The 22,847-nt window shown below is 31.3% G+C and overlaps 1 protein-coding gene across 3 annotated transcripts in view; it reads left to right on the top strand.

Moving 5' to 3' along the window:
• Positions 1-9,731, top strand: part of gsb (paired box protein gooseberry) — a 79,466-nt gene extending 69,735 nt beyond the window's left edge. For all 3 annotated transcript variants that reach the window (XM_085952691.1, XM_085952689.1, XM_085952692.1), the window contains one exon: positions 8,802-9,731. In XM_085952691.1, the coding sequence (XP_085808817.1) occupies positions 8,802-8,922 (121 nt within the window). In that variant the 3' untranslated portion in view covers positions 8,923-9,731. The remainder of the gene's footprint in view (positions 1-8,801) is intronic.
• Positions 9,732-22,847: the final 13,116 nt, after the last annotated feature.

Below are 22,847 nucleotides of genomic sequence, written 5' to 3'. Positions count from 1 at the left end.
TACAGAACGGAGGTAGATAGATATTCATCCCTTTTACCGCCCATGGAATTAGTAGCATGCACCGTAAAAAATCCCATTTCAAATTATTACATATTATAATTAAATAATTAATCTTTAATAGTGTGAAAAATAAAGATTCTCTACGGTCTACGGCGTAGAACTACCCAAAGCTCATTGCAATTGCTACCGCTTCGTAGCGTTTGAAAATGCCATACGAACACAATATTATTAAAGATGACAAATTTCGTGATAATATCAATTTGGAATAAATAAATACTAACCGGTGTGGAGCGATTCAAAATTTAAATGATTAAATTGAAAGTAAGTCAATACTTTTATCGAGCGGGCGGTCGAAACGCCGCGGGCAATATTTTGTTTCATCCTTTTATTACGCTTGTACACCGCTAATCAATTAAATGCTAAAGAACACCACATCAATGATAATTTTATTGACAGAGGTGCATTAGGACTTTTTTTTATTAATGAGTGTCAATTTAATTTGTATTTATTTCGCTTTGATTATAATTTTTGATTGGTATTCAGTTTTTTCGAGAGATTCAGCGCTGTTTACTTTAGGTAAATTCTTAATACTTAATTAAAAAAATGTTTTTACCATATAAAAAAAATATACGACGAACACTTGACGAAGCTCATAGTATGAGCCAAATACGTATCGTATTTATTTATATATGGTAAATAATTGATACACACATTTTATAAAATAATAGATATTGAAAAACAATAAGAAAAATCCACTCCAGGAAGTAAAAACTGAAAAAAGAATTAGTAAGTTAATTTTTAACAGACCATAAGGATAAGGATAGAATGCTGCCTTTAGACAAAAAATGGCATCTTTTTCTTAAAATAGTTGTGTTTTATGTGTCAGATTATTTTTTCCAAAATTTTGAATTTTTAATAAGCTATCTTGTTTATAAGGGGTCGTCCATAAATGACATGATATAATTTTGTGTATTTTTAAACACCTCTTTCCTTCATTCACAAAATAAATTAGACAATAATTGATTTCAGTATAGTGGCATCTAAGAATATTTTTTATTCTTAGTTTACTTTGTTAGTTTAAGGACGTCGCTTTTAAATAATATCGCTTATAAATCGTCACATTTTCCCTCCATCTTCCATTAGGACGTAAATATATCTTAGTAGGTAAGTACTTATTCAGCTAATTAGCAATTTAAATTAGTATGTACACGCAGCTACATAATTGATTTTGTTTTAGTCTGCAACAAATTAACTACTCACTTTTATCTCGTAAGGATTATCTAATTATTGGCATAGTTTATAATGTCTACATTAAAAGCGTACTTCAGTGAAACGGCAAATAATTTTCAACAGTAGGTGCGACGAAATTTCTCACTAATCGCCAATCGGAGACCGATAGTCGAGGTGTCCGCACGTCGATTTGTTTTGTCATGGCGTCGGATGAAAATATTCTTAAATCCTGTAAAGATGACTAAAAAACTTTAAAACTTAAAAAAGAAAACATGTCAATGACTATACTATTATTATTAGTAATATAACAATAAACATTAAATGGACGCATGTTGGATTTTTATGAAAAATTATATTTCATTCGGCACGCGTCATTTGTACAATCCGCGCATCGCCTACCCACGATCTTTTTAGACCATGCCTCAACTGTAGTATATTAGCCTTAATAAATTCGTCCGAACTATTCGTATAAAAAGCATGTTAAAGCAGCGCAGCATCTAAGCTTAATTCAAGCATCTACTTAGAACATTTCCACGAAACCTACTCTCAAACAGCTGTGGTTTTAGGTACGTAGGGGTCTGAAGCGCTGACATGATCGCATGCCGCCCCCTAAACAAGCGACTGAACCCGCCACTGTTTTTAAAAGTTGTAATGATCGTATTGCCGCCCCTGAAGAATACATGACCTTCCTACTCTTACGGGACGTCAATGGTCACTTTCATTTTGAATTATTTTGCTATGAAGATTTACTTATTTAGCTAGGTATGATACTGTATGGCGTATATCTTACTTTTATCACTTAGGTGTCAACTACCAATTTTATTCTAATCGGAAAAAGAATATTCAATAACTAATCTACTTAACTAGTTGGATTAAATAAATACCCACTGTATAATATCAAGTTTTATTTTAATTAATATTTTTACAAAGCTAAAATAGCATAGGCTTGAGGCATTAGAGGAGTCAATAAATACACAACTGTTCAAAACGTGCTGTAAATTTTTAATATGAGAGAAACATTTAGCTAATTTGTGTTTATTAATTAACAAAGTATGGTTTTAAGCGTTTCGAGTCCATTTCGCCCCTTTTTATTGCCGGCTACCGTATGCTGTGTCCATTCATCATAAATATTCCGGAGAGCGAGCGCAAGCCGCCTACACCACACCACACACTAACCTTACCCACGTCAAATTATACCTAATTGCCCCCTATATCTTCCATCTGCGGGGTAGATTTACAGTACATAATATCTACTAAAATTAAAAAGTGTAGCATTTAATTTAACATGACTGATGATAATTAACAATTCTGTCATGTTTTGTTAAACAACTTCAGAGATTTTCATACTGCATGTAGGTGCTTGGCGTAGATTCTCTAGTAATTTTATTTCTGATATTTGAAATATAGTATCTATTATTGTTTCATTTATGCAATGATATATTGGTGAATTTGAAATTAATTAAATTCTGCTTATATTTAATTTTTCAAAGATAAATTAATTAGAATAATGTGAACAAGTCACTGCCATTGGAATTCGAATTAAAAGTAAGAAGACTGACTGTAAATGAAATAGCTATACATATTCATTGAAACGCAAACTGTCGTCTTCTGTCACCACTTTTGATTGAATTTTCATTTTTGATGAAATTATTGTGTATTATTATTATCGATGTATTATGCTCAAGTTATAATAGAAATTTATATTGTTATATAATATATACCTAGTATTTAAGTACCTATTCAAGTTATATTATACATAATTTTGTTGTGTCAAATTAAAAAGTTAATACGAAGTGTAGTGTACCCATCTAATGTTTAGTAAACTAGACGCGCAGTCTCAGCCTTATGAGGATGTACTGTAAATACGAAGAAAATTGAGAATTTGGGGTGCAGAACTAGTTGCGATTATAAAATCATATACCTACCTATTTTAATTATAGATAACGTAACAACATCATTAAGGCATTTTATTGAATGCTAGAGAAAAAAAACATTGAGATAATAATCATAACAATATAATATATGACGTATTGTTACAAACTGTTGCGAATTCTTCAAATATACGTGTCAATCACAAACCCCAACAGAAAATTTTACGGAGTATTTTACTAAATTAATTACATATTAAATTAAATAGAAAAACTTTAATAATCACTTAAATTTAATTAAACAACATTTGTTTATATTCTAAATTTTAGAATTAGCTATTATAATATGTGTATTTTATATGACAATAAAAGATTGGATATTGCTGCGATATAAATATATTTCCTACAATTTTTACGGATTGTCCCCTAAGGCCTAACTAATCGCAAATAGTTTCGACATTTTTAGAGCACTTGTACCCTTGAAAATATTTGTGGTAAAAATTTAAATATAATTATATCAATCGTGACAAAGTTAAAGTTTAATAAATCTAATAACACCGATTTGCTGAATTCAATGGTTTAGCAAAAGTAATATCAATGGAAACATTAATTTCCAGCGAAATTTGACAACATGTAGTATTGTAACGTTTTTTTTAATATCACGTTCCTGAAAAAAAATGTCAGCGTAATCCATTCATTTTGACGCTGAAAAGCATAAATAACGGCCTTCGAAAAGATTTTCCCATTCTTTGATTTATCGGCTGCAATATTAGATTGTCAGTTGCGAAATTTGTCAGCTTTTGTCCGATATTAGGTCAATAACGACCATTGTTAAGAGTATTTTCGTAATTTATTTAGCTTTACTTGACAACACAGACAGACATTGAAAACTATTTTCGAACATTTTCATATTTCACTGCCGGCATATTTCAGTTATTGCAAATTAGATAATGATATAGTGGGGCAAAACATATAATTTTATTTCAATAGTATTAACCTTGATGACAAACTACGTGTATCGTAATAATTTTATATTAAAACATTATTATGGAACACCAAAACTCTTAATTAACATCTCGCAAGCGCCTGCGTTACTATCCGTATCCGGAAACTTGTACGTATGCAGTTCGTTCACACTTCACCGTGAAATGTTGTATCGGAAGTATATGGCCGTATATTAATGACTGTACAACCTCTTTGGATCGTATAGTACTGACATAAAATTCATGTCTATATAAAACACGGTTCTTGTCGGTTTACACTTTTCAGGAAGTCAGCAGCAAACAAATATTGAAAATAGCCGATTTACTGGTTTATTTGTTAGGTTAGGTTATTTTTTCATTCTTGAATTCATGAATTTTGCCAAAATCAGCTATTAAAATTGAATTAATATTCATATTATTATCGAATCTAATAAAATTGGAGACCGTATAGTACCTATACCGTCATCTCTTTCCGATAGAAAACTTACGGCGAACTGTTCCACAGTGAAATGTGATACGTACAATTTACATGTAACCGTTACTATCCGTTGCACATTGGCAAGTATACCTTCATTATATACGTATTATTGTCATAATAGCAATAATTTGTAATGTTGATCATGTTATGTTAAAATAAATTATCATCAGCCACTTCTAGGTAAATAAGACTCCTTGCTGTCCCCATTATTCATTATAGACGTAGTCTGTCGTTGTCATGTACGTCAGATAAAATCTTTTATTGATTTCTGCGTGAGGCTGTAACAATGGAGAAATATGGGATAAACTTAAACGTATGTTAAAGAAAATGTTATTTTAAATAGTTACGTCTGCATTACAATTTGTCACATAAACGATTCGCACATTAGATATTGGTAATATTCGAGCACAATTGTTTGTTGTTTTTTCGGCCTGACCGTCATAAAGTAATACACCGAATCCCACATTATTTTTCATATTTCTGTTTTATTAATCTATTCTGTGGTAATTTACAACGTATTCCACCTACGATTGCTTTTCAGTCCTTTGTTTTTCGAGGCTTTTTACAGACTTTTATAAGCATATAATAAAATAAACGTATAAATTTAAATTTGAAAAAAGAATGTGTGTCATTTGTGCTAATGTTATAAATAAAATGCGGTTTCCCCGGAAACGGTAGTACCTAAATCTGCATAATATTTTATGTATGATTTCAGTACCTATCAGATAAGTATAGTTGCTACCGATGTGCTGAATTACTCAATAGCGTTTCTTTTGAAACATTGTAATATCGGTGCAAGAAGCACGCAGAGCAGTCCCTCGCTGGTAATGAATGGTTTTCGAAGTCGGTAGCGTGTTAATAATTAACCAAATAATCGGTGTATACAATTTGTTTCGATCTACATACATGCCCGAGGGAAGACTGCGCGATCTGATACAACTTCTCAATAGTAGGCAATATTAATTGTGAAAATTCATACGAGAGGTGTAATTACGAATAGATATTATGCACACGACGCGGTAGCTGAGTTGATACGTTTCTCGCTTACTGAAACGATTTTATAGCGTTTTTTCAACACTCTAGAATGAAATTCTTGTACGTAATTTTTAATCTTGGGGTATATATTTACTCGCAGCTATATCCGGCATTTCAATAGACTTAATAAGAGACTAAACATACTAAATCAATCATGTTCGTAGTTTTTGTAAACATTAAAATATCTATTAATTGCAGTTTCGAAACGGTGATATTGATATATATGCATGAATGTAGATTGAAACCAAATTTCCATTACCTACCTAATAGAATCTCCTGTGGTGTTTATTTTACTACAAACAGTTGGAGAAAAATTATATCGTCTCTGTTCTGGCAGAACACACTAACTGGAGAATCCTACTAGTTTTGAGTAATTTGACTTTGAAGTTGTTAAAATGTTTGAAATGGTCTATCATATGAGTTTATTAAGTAATCGTAAAAAGGATGACTTTAAAATAAACACTGTTTATTTATTAAGAAGGTTTCCAGACGGTAAAGTTTGAAATAAGGAACATTTTGGTATAACTTACTCAATATGTCATTTTTTCGAATTAGTGTCTTCTGCCAGAACAGTGACGATATAGTATATAATTTTATTGAATTCGGATAAGGAGTAGCAGGTAGCCGATCTCGAGTAAGGAATAAACCGGGATAAACTTAAACGTCGTGTCAAGAATACGGCATACGTCGAATACTGACAATTGCTCTTGGTTTATTCATTGACGCTCATTTAATATTGGTGTATTTATTACACGCACTATTGCACGTGCATAATGCTTGTTTCATTTCCGTATGACACTCACACATACAAAATCCTGCATCAAAATGTAGCGTATTAAATATAGCCTATCGGAATTCTATTTATTATCTGTTCTGTGCTCCAGTGTTATGGACATCGTGATTGGAGGATATTGTTTTACCCTTACAATATTAAGAAGATATTAAATTTAAATTAAACAGTATTCGATACTCACAAAGTATATAGTCGGTAGGTACCTACCCAGTGGCGAGTTTAGGGACGTGTAGGCCTGAAACACTGACTGATTTTGAGGGCCCTCGTGGTAAAAAAACATAAATTCCAACTACCAACGTACCCACTAAAAATGTCAAAGTAGGTAGGTATTTAGATAATTATTATAGAAGATAACATCATTAATGGTTTCTTTTTTGTAGGTGGTTATCTTACAAGCCCCTTTCAAATTAATTATAAAGATTTTTATGCTTTGGGTAATATTGTATAAGTAGGTATCTTCTGACGAATCGAATATTGTGTTATCTGCGTCAAAGAAAATCGTCACTGTAGGTATCTACCACAAGGTCAATTTATTTTCTCTACAATTTCAATAGAGTCTTTCCTTGGCTGAAATTACATGAAACGACATCCTCATCGGTTATTTGCAATCTCAATTTACTTAAATACAACGATGACGTTATAACATACTCTATTTTCTAGATTTAAGTGAATCCTTCGTAGCTTATCAATCATTCATATGCCAAAATAACTCAACTAAAGCTGATAATATGACAGCCAATATGCTACATAATATTATATACGTAAGTATGTAAATCATTTTCTGATAGTTTGATTAATTTATATTTCGAATGCTTTCAAAATCACATTGAACCAGCTACTCGAATCGCGATTGTATTTCATTGCTATTAATAAAATGATATATCATTTTCGCTACTACACGTGGCACATGAGCCTCCACAGACTGTAAGTTCTATTAACAGACTTCTCAACGAGGTCTTTTCTCTCGTTGGGTCTCTTTGCTTTTGATTACCAAAATACGAAAAGACAAAAAAACAACGTTTAATTTTTCCCATCAGTACACACGACTTGAGCGGATGACCATTCTGGCAATATTCCACTGCGGGGCCACTAATTATTGATATAGAATACATAATATGTACCAACATAAATTGTTCGTTGTTCAAAATTGGAACTGGCCTAAGTATATGATTATACAGTGACTACTAAACGGGGTTCAGCGAGACATGCCCTATTTGTCTTGCCAAGAAAGTGGATATAAATTAAAGCCTCTATAAAGTAAAATAAGCTCATAACGTTACATATATTTAAGTAGCGAAGTGCCTATTTTGAACATTGTTTGATTAGATATCGCAACATAGACCTTGTCCAGATGGCGCGATTTGACTCACGCGTAAAAACTCGTGCGCATTCCAGGTACTTACATCTGACCTCATTGAGCTGTCCACGTGCACTCGCGGCAAAAAGCGTCATCTGGACAAGCTCATAGTCATTGTTAAAATAGAGAGAATTTTACTGAGAAGGAGAAATTTTATAGCAGCTAATAATGCCAGAATAAAAATTGATGACCTCACTGGTAGTGATATCCCATACAGATAGTCAGTTCATGTGTTGCTTAGAGCAAGACATTCTAAGGGGCGATACATAAGGAATAAATATCTACGAATAATGCAACTTTTGATGGTAGATACCGTGGAGATTACGTTTTTTCGCCTGCAGCGCTAATTTCCGTCTAATATTTGTAAATGTACAGATATACACAAATTTAAAAGATTTTGTGTATCCGTTTAAGATAGCAACATAGAAACTATAGCATGTAATTAGGTAGGTACCTAATAAATTTAGAAAAAAAATTGAGACTAAAACAGTAAACGGTGACATTTTGAGCTTGAGCTCAAAATTGACACTCCACATAATATGTATGTAACATCTTTTTGCGTAATCTTGCTATTTATCCCAGACCTTAGTGCTAACTTGTAAGCGAGGTAGGAGTTCTGTGAGATTATTTAAAATTATCAAGAGTTCCACCAAACAAAAAAGGTTGGGAATAACTGAAAATACTGAATGATAATATGCTAACCAATATTAGTATGTAGAATGTAGACCTATGTATAATAAAAAATATTCAAATTTGGAACAGTGTTGTTACTGATTTTCATATAGGTATGGTATATATATTTATAATATAATGTTAACAACACTCTACAATGTAGAGTGTCGTTAATATTATATGTATGTAGAGTCTACATACCCATTATTGTACGACTCTCCATGTGGTCACTATTCCTATTGTAATTTCGTCTAAAAATTCTGGAGCGTTATATTAAAAATACCTCTATTCCCACATTAGTCATGGCGCGCTTTTGTTCCTGCTAGAATAATTGACGATGAGTGCGAAATTATTAATAAAATTTCTTTTTTTCCTTTGTTCACAGCTCATTTTTCACGGCTAACCCATCCCACTATGGCTCGCACGCCCATTCTCCCACTGAAGCGAAGTCTGGATACCCGTACATCGGACAACTTGGAGGCATGGAGATGAGCCGTGTCCACTGAACACGTTTACAAGAAAAATCAATTTTATTCCACTATACTATATATTGTGTACCTGTTGTAAAATAACTATTTTATATAATAATGAATGTGAGTTATTATAATTCTGCTCTGTGCAAAATTTATGCAAAAAATGGCACCCACATCTTTGTGTTTTTCTCTAAATAGAAGCAGTCTTATGTATACGCATACATACATACACATACGATACAACAATTTCTTGTGCTGTCTCTACGTAGCATCATTTTTTACACATCAAACATATTGTTTTAATTATTATTTTTTTGTTTTATAAAAACAATTTTTAACACATTGCATGTTACTATTACCAAATGTTATTTTACATATAACATAATATACTTATATATTTCTAAAAACAAACTTTATGATGATTTTTGTTTTGATTGACATGCAGAATTTTTCTTTGTTTAGTAAACATTGGGTTAACCCAATGTTTACGGGCTCTTTTAATTATTTTTTAATTAACGTGTTAATTTGCATTTGAAAAGCAATTAGCAAAAACACAATTTTGTGCGGCCCGTAAGCATTGGGTTAATATGCTATGTCAAATATTTCTATAGTTTTTTTTATAATCTCTATGATGTTTTTCCACATAAATTCTAGTAAACTATTACAATACAATTATATTGTATTGCACAATATATTGTTCTAATCTTTTTTTATTGTATCAAATTTTATCAATATTTCAAGCAACACGCAATTATTATTCTAAAAAACAATGTTTAAAGTTTAAATTCACCATTGAAATAATATCATTTCACACTAATAACATCAAATTTGTAAAAGTACAAAATTTAACGCACAAAATATACCATAGTGAACCTATTGGTGTTTTATTTACAAATGTAAATGCTATTATAATATTATTAAACGATTAGACATTAGTTTATTACCTACGCAAATCAAAAAGTAATTTTTCTTCATGCAGATCAATAGAAACCTAACTTTTTTCATTAAATAAAATATTTAATTATAATATATCTACAGTTTTTTTTATAAAAAAAAACAAATTGTTCACATAATAATTAATATGTTGCACGTATTTCTGTAATGAGGCTTCAGTTCGGAAAATAATACTTTTTAAAAACGTTACTAAATATCTAGTGTCTTTATTAATGTGCCTGGTACCAAAAATACCTTTTAGATTATTTAAATATACTTAGATACTTATATAAAAATAATCATATAAAGAAGAATTCAACTAAGAATAAATATGTTAATTGAATTGGTATTTACATGGTAGCCCTCCATTATAATGGTTTTAAAATCATTATAATAAACATATACCTACCTATATTAAAATGAGCACATGCAATTATATCTTATTTTGTAAACTATTTTGAATTAAGATTCCTAAAAACCTTGTAAAGTTTATTAATTTTAAATTATGTTAGTTATAAGAATTTTAGTAGTAGGTACCCATGTATTATATTTTAATAGTATTAAAATAATAAATTAATAACATTTAAAAAAATCTGTGTTCAAATAGTTAAGCCCAGTGATTGTAGTGAATTTAAGTATTTTTGTCTTTGTATAGATTTCCTAGTAATAAAATAAACTTTTGGCACTGTTTTTATCGAAACGTGAGAAAAATCTATCAATTTCCCATATTTTTTCTTATAACTTTCACATTGCACTTATAATGTTCACATATTGTCATATTATAATGTATAATCCAATAAAATTTTAACTTTGTTATTTATCGTTTATTATAATTTTTAAAAAAATTGTAAAAGTGAAACATTGTTATGCTGTAAACATCTGCCTTACTAAAATAAATATTACTTCTAATTGAAAAAATCTTTTTATTCAGATAAATCCACCATAATTACAAAAATAGTAACCTACCTGTTCAATATAATTTTTTGTATGGCGTTATCAACAAAGAGATTAAATATATATCTATTGGTCAAACTGGACAGACATACCTTTTGTGACTACGCAAATGAGGCGATGAAAGTATAGTATAGACTATAGACTGTAGAGATGAAGAGAGTATAGCTTGGAAACCATTCATGTTAATAAATCTGTGAAAATTGGCAAGCATACTTTGAGATTCACAAAGTATATGAAAATACGTATTTACATAGCAGATAACTTTGGAAATATGACGAGTGAAGACGAAGTAGGTACTGAGATAAAATGTAAGTATAAAGAAAGATCTCAGAGTAATTAATAATACTAAAGATATAGGGGATTTTCCAGCAATATGGAGCTGTTTTATTTGCGTATGATGCAATCAATTTTATTATTACTTACTTATGAATTCTAATACCATCATTTTGCTTCTCAGCACGACTACCGTACCTATTTAAAAACAAGATAGTTAACCATAGTTTCTACTATTGACCAGTAAATTAATTATATTTCGCATAAAAAACTATATATTTCAGCAATGCATAGGTTCTCCCGATTTTGCCATAAGCCTTAAATCAAACCAATATTTACCGGTTTCACTTCTAGCTTTACTAAGTTGATTATTTATGTCTTCTATCTAACTCAACAAATATATCAGTGATCAGATGACAAAACCTGATATGTGCACTTTTGTTAATTGTGCAGGAGAGCTGTTTTAAATTTAGTGATTGTTTGAATCTTTCTGGCGAATATGTCTTTTGAAAATATTATAATGTGACGATGTATTCGAAATGAGTTTTAGATATATAGAATAAGTATTTTTAATAAGTTTTCATTCTCCAGGTTTGGTAGAAAAAAAGATTTTCCAAGTTATCATGTTTTGCCATCTTATGCTCCAATATGTTGTAATTAATGTGAGGTAATTGGATAATAAAACTTCAAAAAATAGCTTCAAAATATATATGTTTAATGCTTGACACTAATTAAAAATGTAATATTGATACAGACATTGGCATCAAATATTTTCAGAGGGTTGCAAAAATAATTCCTAATGAGAGTTTTCCGTTCCATGAAATAATATAAATTCGATATTAGGTATGTTCTTACAGGTAGCTATACTAATATAAAGAAACGATTATACCATTATATATATATTTTTTAAATTTTAATCCTTAACAATATCTTCTACGCCCTCAAGTTCATTGCCATCAAAGCCATCTAATTTTTAACAACTTCAACTTATTACCTTCTTTATCTTATTTGCGATGAATTTGTGAATTTGTAAGTAGTTTTAAAAAGCAAAAAAAGTATTTTGTGTCATTTTTAACACTTCAAACGGCTCCCGATCTCTGGCCACTCTTACAAATTGGAATCAATCCCGGAGTACCATATTTTTTAAGTTCTTGTCGTGAACCTTTTTTTTTGCTATCTCTATTCTTGAATGGCCACTATCACATTTGAGTCTAGTATGATAGGATAGAAGAAATTTTTGGTCAATCAGCTTCATCACCGAGGTATTTTTTATAATGCATAAGTAAACATACATGCTACATTAATATTTCTGTTCTGTGCATCTGCAGCATCTGAGTATGTGAGAACGTGTTTGATTTCAGGAGAAAGATTCATGATTTTCTTCAACACACATGAAGCAATGTCATTAGAACCTATCCACCGGTTGACTCGTGCTACATTATAGCCTTCGGAGAATTCTTGAGAAGAACATTCTCTAATAGTTAAATTGTACACAAACAATAATATTTTATAGTACAAAATATTTGTGGATAATAGCAGACATGGTAGAACCTGGTTGGTTTTATCTTTCCTTAGCTGTAGTTTTATCTTCTGATTTACTGTAATAACCTTTATGTGCATCAATGAAATTGTGCATTGTGTTGTTTGGAGATTTCATTCCTTGCCTCTTTGATAGATATATAACGTTTACATGTAATATATTCATCGCCTTATATATCTAAATAAGGTTTATTGAATTTGAAACCCGTTTTGTTAAATAAGTAACTCATAATATGCAGTTTTCACACTTCCATTTTCCAACTTCATTGTTTTATATTCACCATTACATAATTTTAATATTTAAATGACTTGTTAAGCATATTTAAATAGGAACATCTTCGCAGGAGTAATGGCTCTCGTGCTTTGTACGCTTTCTTATAAATGCCTCGATCTGGACTCATTCATCAACCAATTTGTTTTTCGTGGATGTCTTCCTCTTAAATCTTGTCCATGAAAGCCAGCTGGCGATGAATTTGTCAGAATGAATTGTTGTAGTATCTGTTAATTCAGCACCACTAACTAACGTTTGAGGATCAGATTCGACGGATTCTTCGTTAGTTCCAACCTTCCAACCATCTTGTCATCTTAGTCATCTTATAATACCTACCATGATGTTAGCAAACAAAATATCGGATGGAAAAATCACAGTATTGGCAGATATTATGTTTTGTCATATACATTTCACCCAAACCTTGGAAACGAAAGATGGCAAAATGAGATATTTTGCTTTATAAGCTTCCGTCAACTTTCGAAAATCAACATTTTGGGGATATAACAAAATGCCAACGCTCATAACTCCAATACTAGTGGGTCTACAATATATTGAGTTTTGCCATCTTATCGATCTCAACGAGAGGAGTCTGAATATAGTGATAACTCAATTTCGTCAAAAAGTCGAGTTATCAGGAGAATATACGCGTGTTAAATAGCTTTCTCGCTTGCACTTATGGTTAGTTGTTGTTCAGGCTTGGCAGGCAGGTTATAAAGATGATTTATTGTTAGATATAAGTAGAGTTGGATATTTCCTGAGAAAATCTCAATCTCGAGATTCGGGATTTCCAGAAAAGAATCTACGAGAATTCTCGATTAAAATAACCTGTAAAATTCCTAAAATCAGTGTAAAAACAGACAAGTTCAAAAAGAATATGTTTTTTTTTATTTAAATACAAACAAAATAGAAGTAGGAAAACAAAAATAATTGTAAACATTACTTATTAAAATAGAATTTCAAGAAACACAGACTGCCAATCGCTGCGTCTGACAATCGCGTACGCTTTTGAAACACAAAATTCCCTGATGTTGCAAAAATTGCGCTCATTTTGAGTCGACGTTGGCTTAATAGTGTTAGATGCCCGGATCAGTCTTTGAACGTTTTGTGTTTTATGTTGACTTTTTCATATAGAAAATCGTTTTTCAATTAATATTTGATAATAAAGAAATCCCGAAGTCCGAGAAGAGATTCTCGAGATCCGGGATTTCCCGAAATGTTAAAAATTTCAATTCTCGAGATTCGGGATGGGAAATCTCGAAAATTTCTCGAGAATTCCCGTCGGGAAATTCCCGAAACCAAACTCTAGAATACTAAACTCATTAGAATATAAGTATTTGTTGAAATTGATTCGAATGATGGATCCCGAAAGCCGAAATCCTGTAATAAAAAAATTACAATATTTACCTAATAATAAAACTCAACTATCTACCTAACTTAAAAAAATAATAGAGGTATTAAATAAATATAGTACAATAATTTTATCGTGTAAGAAAATTCAATCAAATGTTTTTTTCATTGATAATTTGGCACTCTGGGTAACTGTTTGAGTTTAATTGAGTTTTTGAGGATGTTTAATTTCTCCACCCTTCAGAAAATGAAATAATTCTTCGTTAGGACTTCATGACTGAGGATCCTGACCCGGATGATTTGGCTGTCGAACAGCCTTCTTGACTGGTTGACCACACTATCGCCATTCTACGAAACGCAAAGCTTCTATTAATGGAAGAGCCGTAACACTCATGAACTGGTGCAATTATCTGGGCATCCAATGTTTGTTTTGATATTCTGACGCGGTATGTCTAAACGACAAGACAGTGTGGACGACACAAACACACAAACTTACGATATAGCTGCAGGCCAGGTGTTCATCGCTAGACTCAATTTGCGGAGTGTCTGGGTATGGGGCATATACCTACCCGGAAAATTGCGGAATCCACTGCTGGAGCGCCGAGAAGCTATAAGTATGAGGTGGGGTACTGTTTGCGTGCCTTTTTAGCAGAAGTTACAATGCAAACTATTAAGTAAACAATAGGTCTTTTTTCTGGTTTTTTGAAGTATGTTTAGGAACCATCTATGTATATAGAAGAAGTTGTGATGATTTATAAAAAGTATTGTTTTCGGGACGGTCGTCGTTAGGGATTTCAGTCTTCGGTAAGTAATCCATCGCCCATCAGAATATTGAACTTTTGGGAACATTTTTGGGTCCTTGTCTGTTTGGTGGAAGCCAGCGGCAAAGAAATTATAGAAAATAGCCGATATACTGGATTATTTGTTAGCTTAGGTTATGTTAAAATTATTGAATTCATGAATTGTCGCTGTTTCCGCCTGGCTTCCAGTAAACAGACTTGTACCCATTTTTGTAATAACAAAACACAATAAATCGCAAACACTGCTGAAATAGAGAAGTAATTCAAGCTATCGAAAATTGATAAGTAACAGGAATCTTAAAAACTGATAAAATTAAAATAATAAAAATATGAATCACATCATATCGAATTATTCCGCTTTATTTTTGAGGGAAAAATAAGAAATGTTGGCACGTACAAAGTGTATCATCTCACGACCTTTCAACAAAATCTGTATAGGTACAACGATTTCCTGCCAGAAACGTATTTTGGTCGGCAGGTACTTACTTACTATTCATGATTTCGCCTTTTTATTAAATGCCCGTATCCAAATCAAGTGATAATGAATGCGCAATATAACGGAAATTTATGTTTCTACTGTGGGAATTGGGATTTCGGAAGTCATCGAGAGATGCTTTACTGGAAATTCGTTTTTCGCAACACAAAATATCCGGTCAATATTTTGGATTATCCACGGTAGGTGGTGGGTAAAAATTTAAAACACGATACTAAGAGTGGTACATAGTTAATAATGTATTTATTGTTTTTCTGACCTTCAGTTTTAATATTTTAAATTTAAGTTTTAGTTCATAATATTTAATATTGAGAATGTTTTTGTTTTTCAAAATTAAGTAGATATTATTAGTTGATTAAAAAATAAACAAACAACAGCATAAACTATGCAGCAGTAGCGAAGACTTCATACTAGGCGATTATTTAAAGCCTACCTGGCGAAAAATAATTTTTAATTGCATATTAACGTATTTAAATAATAACTTATTTTATATTCTACAAAAATAATTTAATTTGCGAACGAAATGTGTCGTACTTATGTTTAGGAATGTATTATAAAATTAATATACAATACAGGATCATACAAAAAATATGCCACAGCGCCACCTCTCTTCAAGTATTGTACCTATGTATCGGATTATTGTGCGACGAATGTCAGATTTTTTTGTATGGACTTTACCACACGGATCTCAGCCCCGTCTAGCATAATGTATGCAATACAGTAGGCTCGAAAAGCGATACCTTAAATCTTTGCGCATAATATTATTGTCTATGACGACTGCAACTAAGTCCAAATTAATAACATATTTAAAAAAATCTATGGCATTCCATCACATATAAAATAATATCTATAAGTAGGTACTTAGATTATTTTTAAAAATAAAAAAATATATTACTTATCTAATGATTTTTGATGTGTTTATGAAAATTCATAATTTAAACTCACCGAACAATTTTATAGCGTCAGTGAGATATTAAAAGTCGCTGTTAGAATTATCTTCAAATGTGGTAATCTTGCCCATTTTTTGAATAATAAAATGCCTAATTCTTGTCAAATTTGGGATCACAGATATTATAAATATATATTTTTTATCGTAAATATTTCATTATAATAATGTCAACATAAATTTTACTAATGGTTTATATAAATGCGTTGAAACATTAATAAATCTAAAAAATCGTAACACGATTGCACATGGATGTACTTACTGAAATATGACTAGGTATATGCTAAAACATTAGATCGATAGGTTTAAAAGAATACTATTTTATGTAATAAAAATACTTTATGCAGTCATCAAATAATGTTTAAAGTAAATATAAATGATAATAAGGCTTCAAAATTATATAAATAGATTATCTACAACGTTTAAGGAATGTTCAGGCTATTGCTTTGAAAATACCATAAAAATTCCACTTTGACCTTCGTTGGGCATGTGGGCCCTTAAGATAGTTGAAAGCTTTGTACTTAGGTGTATTGATGTATTTAATTTAGTTTTATTTGTGGACAATATTATTGCATCAAGCATGAAGAACGTTTCTTATTTATCGAAAGTGAAGTATCTGTGAAGTTGATACTTATTAGACAAACTAACACCACAGAAGTATGATAAATTCCTGCGTAATTATGTAGGTACATAATGTAAACTTTTTATATCCAATTGAGCTAAAAATATATATTTAGATTAAAATTTAGTAACTAACGTAAAGTAACGTAACTAAGTAAAAAGCTCAAGTTACAAGCACCGCTTTTCCAAATTCATTTTATCATTATAAAATCAACTCACATGGATTTACAAAACTTTAAGCATCGTAAAATTATAAAGAGCTTCATTCATACTTGTTTTAATTTGCTTAGTTCTATAAACAATCCTTTTCTGTAATCAGTGACGTCCCGTGGGGGTAGGCAGATTGAGCGTCGCTTGGGGGCGGCAGTCACGCGAAGGGCGGCAAATCGAGGAGAATCATTTGGTACCTATATATATAAATAGCTACCTTAACTTAGTAATAACGAGAATATCTTTCCATTAAAAATTTCAGCTCACTGGTTGGAAACAAAATGTATTAATTAGCATGGTTTAACGGGACTGTAACTTTTTTATCGTGTTCGCGATATCTAGTTTACTTCGGTTGCTTTTCGGCTTTTAGTGCGCACGGAAGTTGCGTTATCGAAGAGTCGCTCCGTCATTTTGTCGATTATCGATTTAATAATGGCTAAACCTTTTAGATCTCAGGCTAAAAATATCATTACAAATATTGCCAAATATGAAGAAGATAGCCACTGTAGGTATTACCAACAACGTCAAAAATCCCTACATTTGGGGAAAAAATATTTATAAATTTAATTTTGTATATTTTAGTGGTAAGTACCTATATATTGTGTTAGTAATGTATCCATAAAACATATTTCTTAGATATTGGAGTCATGAAAGGATGATAAAAATACTAAATGTATAAAAAAAATGGGACGCCATTTAGGCTCTGCCGAGGGGCGGCATTTTGTCTAGGGACGTCACTGTCTGTAATCCTTAGAATTTAGTAGGGAAGAAATAATTAGCCTTTGAGTAGTTAGAAGTCGTGATTTCAATAAAATACCTGTACTTATGTTATGAAACAAGTAGGTATGTATAAGTATGTATTATCCTGAGTATATTTAATGTAATGTAATCCAATTTACATCGGCCGCTATAGGCCAAAAGATTCCCAGTGGAACCAAACTACACAAATTTCTGGCTTTAGGCCCACGACTGCCGGGGTTAAAAAAGTACTTATCTTATAAAATAAACTATCACTTTGTGTAATACGGATGGAATTACAGTGCTGAGTTTTTTGAGTCAGTTTTTATAACAGCTCTATCGCAAGTCGGGAGTTTCCCACGAGAATCTGAGACGATCTATTATTTGAAAATTTCAAGAGTCGTGCGTACAGCGGGTCTGAAGAATTTTTATCGAGAGTCCGTATGATAATGGAGATCGACTTATGCAGAAAAAGCGCTTTCTTTTACTTAGGCTACATTAACTGTGCTTTTTTCGAAACATGTTCATAGCAAAATATTTTCGTTTTGTTTAATGTGAGCTTTTTGCTCTCTATTCACAATATCACAACCGATTTGAAACACAGTATTGTTTTTTAAGCCAATGGATGCCAACGAACAATAAATAATAAGCTTAAATATCAATGCTTTAGTGGGCATTTATAAAAAAATATGAAGTAGATTGTTATGTAGGTATTTGTCAATTATTTGAGAATACTGCTATTGGCAATATCATTTTCTATCTTTATATCTTTTCATACCATGTTATGTACCTATATCTTTTCATGGGATAGATAAGGGTCGTCTAGAAAACTTATTTAAGTAGGTAGATAATATGTACTAAACGATAAATTTTGATAAATGTAATATACCTTCCTAATGTTATTATGTAGTCATATGTGACGTAAGTTGCAACTGAATATTTTAATTCTATAGAGGCGGTAAATTATCGTTATATCCAATTCAAAACCATGCATGATCAGAGGGTATCTTAAGATTCTCAAAAAAGCTTTTGAGTTACAATATAGTACCTAGGTATTTTGAAAAAACTGAACAACCTGAAAATTGGTCCCGACTTTTTGTTACCTAGTCGTTTTTAAATAGATAACTGGGTCTATTCTATACTTATCGACCGCTAAAGTGATAAATATTATCACTTTATCATATTTATGAATTGAGGTATCTATTATAATTATTGTTACAATAAGTTAGCCGTCTCTAAACAGTCAAAACTGTCTATCTCGCTCTAATTTTAACACAGCCAAGAGAGGTGTATAGCACTTATTGTAACAAATACAACTAATTTATTGTAATTGTTACAATAAGTGTTAATATTTCGATACAAACCTACCCTAGATAGCTGTCGTAGAAGCCGAAAAACAATCTTGTGTATAGAATGGACGCGCTGGACGGAATGCATAACATTTATTTGTCACCAGCCACTCACTATCTCTGAAGAACCGTGTGTTACAATGTGTTCTTCCAGTATCTACTAACACAATTCAACTTTTTTTTTGAGTATGGGTATGAATATGGTTAGATATGATACATTGCCCTTAAATTAAGAAGTGGTTCAAAACTAAAATTAGCAATGAAGAGATTAATGTTGGGCAATGGTTGGGCATAGTGAATCCAATCCCGAGCCAAAATCTTGATCCCGGGATTTCGAAATTAGGTACGATTTGACGATCCCGGGATTGGCATTTTTTTCGATAATTAATATACAATTTCTAAATATACAAATAACGTTGATAAAATCGTTCAATAATAAATTTAGTATAATTTATACCTACTATTTATGACATTTATTGTTAATATTGTGTACGTTCAGTCTTGGAAATACATAGGTTTAATGGAGTAAATGATATTGTAATATTTATAAATAATAATGTGAAAGTAAAACAGTTTTATTTATTTATGAAAAAAAGATAACAAATAGGTATAAGTTCAATTAAAATAAAATAATTGACAAATGCATTAAAAAACATAGTGGAATCACTTTGTTAAAAGTTCGAAGCATTGTTGTTTTCCAATCTTTCGCATTTTTATTAATTTATGTGAAATAATAAAATGAATTGGCAACACGTGGGTAATACATCAAACTTCATTAAAACTCAGTTTATTTCTAATGTATTTGTATGTTATTAAAAGTATTTTTTCTGTTATATTTTCGTTTTTATTTTATTTTCTATAAAAAAATGATAAAAAAAACTCAATTTCGAAAGTTTCGGGATTATGTTTACCAATCACGGGATTCATAGTTATCGAAAATAGTTCGGGATCCCGAGGTCCCGGGATTGGAATCCCTAGTTGGGGACAACACCCAGATATTAAAAATTAAATAAACTGGCACATAAGATATAAAATTATAGGAATGGGCAGACAACATCGCTCGAATAATCATCGCTGGACAAATCACATCATACAGTTATACCAAGGAACTCAAGGGGAACTGAAATACCTACCGGGTGTGGAGAAACAGGCAACCGATCTCGAATGTGGAAGAATATGGGATAAACTTAAACACGTATCGAGAATACGCTTGTCCTTCGTTCTGACAACTGTTCTCGATTTATGCACTGACGCTCATTCAATATTAGAAGGTTGCAACCAATGACATTATTAATGGACGACTCACTCAATACAGTAGCTAGCAAGTAAATTGGCGCATTCGCATGTATAGGTAGACGTCACGCAATTTCATTATGCGATATCACGCATCGAGAATTTAAAGCAATATGACCTTTATTGTAATGGCGTTAGAGCAGTGTTTCTAATGTCAATGCTCATTTGAGCGAACCCGTTCGAACCGAACCATTCGGCAGACCCAACAAAAAGCATCAGGAATTTATAGCAATATCACCTTTATTGTAATGGCGTTAGAAGAGATTATGCCATTCGGCAGACCCGACAATAAAGTGAGTGTCATTTTCTTTTCCAGATGATTCGTCCATAATGTCATTGGTTGCAACACATAATACTGCACGTCTATAATCTGTGGTTCATTTTCGTAGGATACTCACACATTCAAAACCCTGCGTCAACAAATATTGTATTTGGGTATATCGGAATTCTATTTATTAATCTGTTCTGTGAGTTGTACCCATGAGATATTGAAATACATAAAATACTATCAAGAATACACTGAATTGGTGTTTTACCGAAGTAGGTATATCCGTGGAAACAAAATAGGTAGGTACTGTAGTATGAAAACAGGAACGAGAGGCTTTGAATGAAAACTGATTGAAATAATTATGGTTTAGATACGTAGGTGTACCTACTTTATATTGTCAATTGAATTTAAAGGAGTTACCACTACAGTTACATTTTACATTACATTCTATCAACGGTTAGAAGCAGTAAGATACCAAAAGCAAGCATTGTCAATAGGAATTTCATTAAAGTTTTAGAAGTAGGTAGTCTTTTTTGTATAAAAACAAAGTGTTTTTAGCTGCAGACTATTATTTCGTTAATGACAGCATTCACAGTGGAAAAGCTAGCCAACTTCTTGCTACAAGGTCGCTTTAATAGAGATGTCAAACTGTTAAGGTAAGTACCAAGTATGCACCGTGAATTTACATTATTGTTGTTTTTTTGGACATGTGGACATAAAGGGAACCTGACAAACAATTAATATCCAAACAGTGGACATTTTTCAGCTGTCCGAAGAACAATCGGGCCAATCTTCGCACGGTTGTAAAACAATAAAAATATCAGAGTGGAAGCCATCGTAGTAGCCGTTCGAGTCAATGACGCAAAAGATTAGGTAATTTATTGCTTCAGAGATTTAGTAAATAGCTTACCTGCAAATGAGTTTCTATTAAAATCTAGGAAGGAGTGCAGTTTTTAAAGCTAAGCAAACAATCATCTTTCTGGTGAAAAAAAACGTTTATTATTGTCATTTTTTAAAGCTGTGTTGCCATTCGTAAATTAAATAAACAATCTGTAGTAGTATTATTGTAATACATTTCAAGAACATCATTATATTGAACATATTATTTTATAGTGAAATGAAAAATAATTCATTATTGATTTTCTTTACTATACCTACTTTATTGGCAGAATAACATTATCAATAATATAGGTATGCAATTAAAAATGTTGTAAGACGAAACCGGGCTGGATTTATTATAAAATTTATAAATATGAACAAGTAGATAGGTAGGTACTACTTAGGTGCAAATAAATATATACGTATTTAAAAATATAAGTACTTACCTACTTAATAGTAGATAATAGATACCTATTTCCTTTAACTTTTGCAATATCTTTCTTCACAATAAACACAGCTAAAATACCTGATAGGTATATGCTTGAATATAATTCGAACTTTCTAAGTGTACTTAGTGATGGGCCTTTTTAGTTATTTTAATATGCTTATTTAACTACAATGTAGAATTTAGATACTTAGTAGTTAAATGTGAAATTAGCTATTTTATAAAAACATGCTAATATTGTTACCTACATAATATTATTATGATTTAACTAAAAACTTTTATTTACCTACCAACGCTCAAAATAATAGTATTAAAATATGTATATTGCCCTTTGCTATGTACGCTACTGTACTTTAATATAAGTAAGTAATATCGTTATTCGAATATGTTTCTTTACAGATGAATCTCTTGAATACAGAACAAAAATATACAGTCATAAAACAAACAGAACCAAGAGCATAATTGCACCACCTACTGTTAGCGAATTTTAACTGTTTTGAGTAAACGTCGATGACAGTTTTTCTTTGTGTACGTGTAACATAGTTCTAAGCACCTACTGTTACATTGTTTCGCTAGAGGAAATGAAGGTAGCTGTTGAT

Source organism: Rhyacophila brunnea, unplaced genomic scaffold (genome assembly GCF_057557595.1).
Source record: "Rhyacophila brunnea isolate RB1 unplaced genomic scaffold, BYU_Rbru_1.0 scaffold_3, whole genome shotgun sequence".
In the NCBI taxonomy this organism is placed as follows: Eukaryota; Metazoa; Arthropoda; class Insecta; order Trichoptera; family Rhyacophilidae; genus Rhyacophila; species Rhyacophila brunnea.
Note: the sequence above shows the minus strand (reverse complement) of the source record. Positions and strands in the feature narration are given on the sequence as shown.